Below are 6891 nucleotides of genomic sequence, written 5' to 3'. Positions count from 1 at the left end.
CTTGAAATACAAAGTCAGTTACTTAATAAAAATCCTCATTCCAAATAGTATCTAATACAATAATGCCATCTTAAAACACCTATTTTTGTACTACTCTAATTAAAAGCTACTATTCTAGCAGCTTGAAATACAAAGTCAGTTACTTAATAAAAATCCTCATTCCAAATAGTATCTAATACAATCATGCCATCTTAAAACACCTATTTTTGTACTACTCTAATTAAAAGCTACTATTCTAGCATTTTTTTTTTTTATTAGACAGTTCCACAAGCTATTTTATTCCCTCTGTTGTATTTCTGGACACTCTAGCAGTCTGTGGTGCACACACGTATCGGTGAGTGAAGCAAAGGTTAAGCATATATGACAAAGATGAGCTCCGAGATTAAGTATACACTGTGAAATGCATGTGGATGTTCATGATTTAAACCAATGAACTGTGGCCTGAAATGATGTCACACAAAGCGCAGCAGTAAGTGGAAGGTTAAACCTACTTGCATCTCGGCTCATTAAACGCAGTTAAAGTGCAAATCCCCTCATTCTGACAGTAGTGATCACAAGGGTTCTCTTTCTGGTCACAGCGCTGACTTTTAAACCCCACAGAGCATCTGCAGAATTTCAGTAAAATACAGCTAAATAAAGCGTCTGACTTTTTTTTTTTTGCCAAATATGTTTCAAATTTATTTTATACAGAGATAGTAACATAAATGAAAAAATTCTTAGGTACGCTCACTTCTCTCTCATACACACTCATCACACGCTACTCTGACAAGGTGGGGAACGGGATGCAGACGTGGATTATACATGGGTGTCATCCTTCTGGTCAAACAGTGATAAAACAAAACTCAAAAAGTGACCACATAAGCTGATGGTTTTACTTCAAGTTACCCACTCTGGACAATCAGATTATTGAGAGAGGAAAATATTAAATTCCAGATTTTCGTAGGAGCACTAAGAATATCCAATACTTTTCCAAGATGTTCAGAAACCCAGACTTGAGTTAATGTATTCCAAAGGAGCCAGGGGCTTAAAAGGTTTACATAATACAACACTCTAAGCCTGATACAAACATCAAATAGCATTATACATTTGAAAATATATTACAAGTTCTTTTGAAGAGAATGGCCTTAAGTACCAAAGGATTCATAAAAGATGATTATCTCTGGGCTTCACATATCTGAATAAGTTCAATAAAATGAGAACAATTTTCGCTGGCATTTGGCATTTCCAAGTTCAAAGATCTATGGATGTCTGAGACGGTATGATGCTAAGAACTAAATGAGCTCTTCCTCATGAAATAATTTGCAAATTGATGAAGGAGATTCTGTAGCACATGATCCAATGAGCACATACTTGACCAGAGATGTTCATGAAACACTCATTTAAAATGTGTTACCCCATTAAAAAGACCAATAAAACAGGAATTACATGTGCACACAAAGCCCTATTATCAAATGCCCACAAGGTTATAAAATACTCACAGACACACAGGTACATTTGTCTCAGGGTCCAGCTGGCACGTGCCACCATTGTAACAATAGCCATCACATAACTGACAGCTAGAGGCAATCTTTCCATTAGTGCAGCTGCAGCAACAAAGAAAAGAACAATTCCATTGTTACCTGCATTATTATTGTTGAAAGCTGACACAAACCCTCTGCATATGAGAATATTCATCATATAGGAGGTAATGGAGTGGCTGCTAAAAGTAAGTTTGCAGAAAGACAGACTGGTTGGAGGCAAAAGCTTTTATTTATTTCTCATCAGAATGATAACATAAAATTTTTCTTTTGGTAATTTTCAAATTGTCAACCCATTCGCTTGATATAATAACTTAATATAGCTAGATATATGTGTGAAAAAACATACTCTCATGTCTATCACTTACACTTCAGGGAGACATTAACATCAGTATCTTATTTCTTTTTCATGTAACTAGGGTTTGGTGACATCTCTGTGAATTATAAAACTATGATCAAATATTACGGAAGAAAATATTTCAGCTTTTCCTTCCAAACTGGTAAATCTGGTCCAAAAAAATGTTTGGAGTTTTAGATCCCACATTTTATAATAAAGTGCAGGGTTATCCTATAGACATTTTTATCCCACTGTTTCTCTTTGAATATGTATTGTAATTAATGTCAAACTTTTTATTTTAACAGAAAAAAAAACATGGAGCAGTTCACTGAAAAAAATAAATGGTAATGTTATAGGATCAATGTGAAATATGGCAACAAAGTAATGAGGCGGCTTTCTTAAAAAACTTACCAAAATGATTTTAATTTACAGTCACATTGCATGTCTGGGATAAGAATAAATACTCTGGCTATTGCTACACTAGAAAAATGAACATAATAAAAATGGGAAAAATATGAAAATTTTTTACTTGCTCTGTTACATTTTTAAATAAACAAACAATTGGATTGGACAGTGAAAAATGTTAGGGGGTGTGAAGAAAAGTTCATCAACATTTCAAATTATTGAGGGACCTCCTCTTTAGGAAGTGTGGAAACAGAACCATACAGCCTTGGTGTGAATATCAGATTTACAATAGGTTACGCTGGTAATTCTGGTTATGAGATCATGTTGGTATTAGGTGCTATGAAGCAATCTATTGTATCACAATAAACCTGCACATAACTTTGACAAAGATATCAGGCTGCAATATCCTTGACTGATCATTTTGATCTCCATGATGGATGTCTATTGCAGTGCATCCATCAAAGGGTAATTCCCAATGGCAGGTAAGATGCTGAAAATAATTGGTTAGCAATCCTGTAGTTCATTTATTCTGTGCATATTTATTTGACCTCATGTGTGTTGTGTGGCTGCTGGAAACTCACTGAGCTGCTTCTAACATTCAGAGGAGTTTAATTTTGAGATGTTTCTGAAGAGTCTGCATTTTAAAATCACGTTTCTTTTTAAGATGTATGGGAGCACTGAGTTTACTATAAATGAGATGTTAAACAGAGATATGTGAAAATGCAAGCAGACATGAGGAAGGGGAGGGTGGTCTAAAGTTTCTAAGATTGAACAAAGAGAACCCCATTCTTTATAACCTATCTAGGCATCCTATTGCATATATTTGCATATATTGCATATATTAAATGCAAAGTGAGTCAAGTACACAGTCAGTGGTGTTGGTTTCTTGTATGTTAAATGGGTCTAAGGGATTTTTTCTTGCCCCCCTGCCCAGCCTCTTTGAAAATCAAAAGAGCAAAAAGTTATAGTTTCTTGTTCTATCAGAGAGACAACGTCAAAGGGGAAAATTAGTTCATTATACATTAAAGGATTTTCTACAAAAAAGATAACAGTGTACCAAACCTCATCATCTAAAAGAGAAAAAAAAATCTAATTGGTTGCCTTTAAACTTCTGCTTTCAACAGTTATAAAAGATGTTGCTTGCTTCTTTTTCCTTCTAAAGGTTTTGTATGAATCCTAAATTGAAGACAGAAGTTTGTAGATATTTTAAATGTGAAATACAAATTATCTAAATCATTGTAATGCATCAAAGAGTACAGCTTGTACTTTAATGTAAGTTTTCATAATAATTTCTTTTTTTAGAGGCACTCATGACACACACACACATACACACACACACGTGCATATGTACACACACACAGTCCATGATATATCACTTCCCAAAGTTAATTGCTAATTATCCAGTACACACAAAGAATTCCCGTGACAATTCATATCAGAAGGGTATTATTTAAGCTACTTAAGATTATGATCAAGTCTCTCTTCACCAATATTTACTTTCCAGAAGAGAGAAAAATATGTAATTAGCTCTGTTTTAAAAACTAAACTCATTATACTTGACAGAGTACCTATTCTAGTTGACAGTTCATAGGCTATGTATTAGAAACACAACTGCCTATTTGTAAGAACAAGTATAAATTGTGGCTTGAATTTTCCTATTAAGTAAAAAATATTCACTTTAACTCTGTTGTGATTTATTTTAGTATCTATTCTTTACGTATGAGAGAAATTCCAAAACCACTGTAAATTTTATTTTAAGGCTGAGTTGAAAAGTATCACAGAAATAAAAACAAACTTTAATCACCGAATATGTTTCAGAATATCCAAAGAATTCTGTTTGTGTTGTCATTGTCATGTTCAAATGTTACATAGCCTATCTAAGTCAAATATTATTATACTACTATTTTTAAAGTTCCACCATCTACTCATTGTTAGCAATTGTTATTTATCAATCTTACATATACATCTTTAAAAAAAGATCTATTAAAAGACAAGAACTGTATTGTTGGATCTGTAGAGCCTGCTCAAATTATAAGGTTCTGGTGTTTCTAGATTTTCCCTGCACAGCAGGCAGTACTGAGGGACCGTAAGAGTCCTGTCTTTCCTTCCTTACATGAAACTTCCTTATATAATTGGAACAGGGTGCATGCCTCTGCATGAGCTTTTCCAAGGTAAAATGGGGATGAAACTTTGGTTTACAGCCCTTCTTAGATGATAACTCGTGATTCCCTGGGCAAGTAGAAATAAGGTTTTAAAGAAGATTCTAAAGTTCATTCTGATATGGTGCCCTGGACATGAAGAAAAATGTATGCCCACTAATTGAAATAAAGTTCCTTCATATTATAGTTTCATCACAAAGACTGATGAGCTTAATGAGTAAACATGGTTTTGGTAGTTCATATGAAATGCGTTTCGCTTTAATGTACTTACCAAAGGAACATATTAGTCATATTTTCAATTACTGAAAAAATAATATGCTTTCAAATGATCCAGTTTTCAGGTTTGAGCAAATGTCATTCATAATCATAACACAAATCATATTTAAAGTAAATTGTAAAGTGAGAGTAAATAAAAAAGGAAAAATGTTGATGCTTTCTGCAGTAAAATTTTATTGGGCGTTGTCTGACAGAAAAACATAACTCATCTGGCACCCTCAGAGAACATTCAGTGGAAGCCGGGGCACGAACACTTTATGGCATGCTTTTCTATCTCATGTTGTCATTTATTATACTCCCAAGCAAGGCAAGTGATAGAGTCCAGTCCTTTATAAGCCCTTTTTTTAAAAGGCTGCTAAAAGAAGTTTGGAGGGAGGATTGATCTCTAACCTCAGTGGCACAAACTTGTTTCACAATAGTACTACTATCATGCAGTACATGCCACATGGCATTTTGCTTTAGCTGAGATGTTCTGTTTTCCATTCACTTAATCTTAAAGTCAGAGGGCAAAGGCAAGGTATCGGAAGTCTAATGTGGACATTTTTGCTGTAGTTGCTTCCCAGAACACATTATTCCTTCTATTTATTTTGGACTATAATGTTTCAAAGTCAGATAAAGAAAAAAGATTACTGTTTATTTCCACTAGACAGGTCTTTTGCTCCCCCCTCAAAAGATCAATTTGCAACAATAGAAAAGTAAAAATGCTGATTGTCAATAATAATGATAAGACAATTAAAAGCCTGAGCTATTCTAATTGAACAATATTGTGCATTGCTTTTTGAAAGTATGTTGTATTTCACTATTTCTGATTACTCTTGAATATTCTATATAGGAAAAGATCTGACCATGTCATTACATGATGGGTTTTCATGTTCCCCAGATATTCATAACAAGTGGTGAATAAGTTTGGGTTTAATTGAAATGAATTGAACTTCATCTTTAGCCCTAAATAAAATGCAATAGTCACCATACAGAATTTAAGATTAAAAATAGTTAACATCATTCTCACAGTCTATTGCTTAACTGCAATATCCTTTGGGTTTCAAATGCTTTTATTAATTAGGCTAAATGTCCACTTACTTGCAAAATATATCTTCACTGTCTTTGTTTATAATGCAGTGCCCCCCATGGCACCTTACACATTTGTCAACCTCACATTTTGGTCCTTCGTAGCGTATTGGACATACACATTCAACACTTCCATCATCTCCAATGGTACATGATTCAGAATTCACACAATAGTGGTGACACACATCTAGAAAGAACGCACAGCAGAAAAATGAAATTATAAGATGTTTTTCTTCAGTTACAATAAATGTTAACATTTCATTTAATATTTAAAAGTGGTTGATCAACATGTAGATTAATTTACAAAAGCAGCTTGTGATTACATGAAAATACAATTCTCTAATAATGCTATTGAATCCCGTTTTTTTTTTTTTTTTTGCCTGAGTTATGCATCTTCTCATCTGGCTAAAAGGGAAGCATTGTATCAATACAATGCTAGCTGAAAATTATTTTTGGTTCTTAATTTCAAAGCTTAAGTAAACAAGTTTCTAAGCTTTCCTTCCAATGAAAAATATAAATATAATTTGAAATGAGCAAAAATTCTCAATATTTCTCAAGATGTCATTCATCGTTGCTCCTCTGCACACTTGTTTACATGCAGAGAACAGTGTAATGTGTGGTGAGTTGAGGATTTTTACCTCTGCACCAGTCCTTGGTGCTGTGCACAGGGGCCAGAACAAGCCCAGGTATGTTCTAAATGCCTAGCAGATGAGCAAACCATGAGGTATGCCTCTCATGGAACTTCGAGAACAAAGCACACGGGAAACTAGCTGATCCATCATGGGTGGGTAGTGAAAGAAATCTAGGTATCATTCTCCTCCAAGGTAAGAGATTCCCATCAGTCACTGGGGAAACCTCCATGTAATATGAATCCCTTGCTTGGAAAGACTTTTTTTTTTTCAACTACAAAGAAGACTTCCTCCAAATATTTCTATACCTCTTGAACATGCATAAAACAAAGTCCATTTAATAATAAAATAAACACTCTAACTTTAGAATTAGACCTCCTACTTCAGCTTTTTGAAATGAAGCCAGGTCTATATGTGTGTTTATATATAAATATATTATAATTTACCACACTTAAAATATTGAAATTCATAATACAAATAGTCTTAAGCAAAATAATTGA

At 33.9% G+C, this 6891-nt stretch overlaps 1 protein-coding gene across 1 annotated transcript in view; it reads right to left on the bottom strand.

Moving 5' to 3' along the window:
- LOC103596121 (low-density lipoprotein receptor-related protein 1B-like) overlaps window positions 1-6891 on the bottom strand; it is a gene marked incomplete at its 5' end in the record, with an annotated part of 148581 nt that overhangs the window by 41622 nt on the left and 100068 nt on the right. The window contains 3 exons of the mRNA XM_008579694.1: window positions 492-605; window positions 1479-1583; window positions 5775-5949. Coding sequence (XP_008577916.1) covers window positions 492-605; window positions 1479-1583; window positions 5775-5949 — 394 coding nt within the window. The remainder of the gene's footprint in view (window positions 1-491; window positions 606-1478; window positions 1584-5774; window positions 5950-6891) is intronic.

The sequence above is a fragment of the Galeopterus variegatus genome, unplaced genomic scaffold (assembly GCF_000696425.1).
Source record: "Galeopterus variegatus unplaced genomic scaffold, G_variegatus-3.0.2 Scaffold1943, whole genome shotgun sequence".
Taxonomy (NCBI): Eukaryota; Metazoa; Chordata; class Mammalia; order Dermoptera; family Cynocephalidae; genus Galeopterus; species Galeopterus variegatus.
The sequence above is the reverse complement of the archived record's forward strand: the minus strand, read 5'-3'. Positions and strand labels throughout refer to the sequence as shown.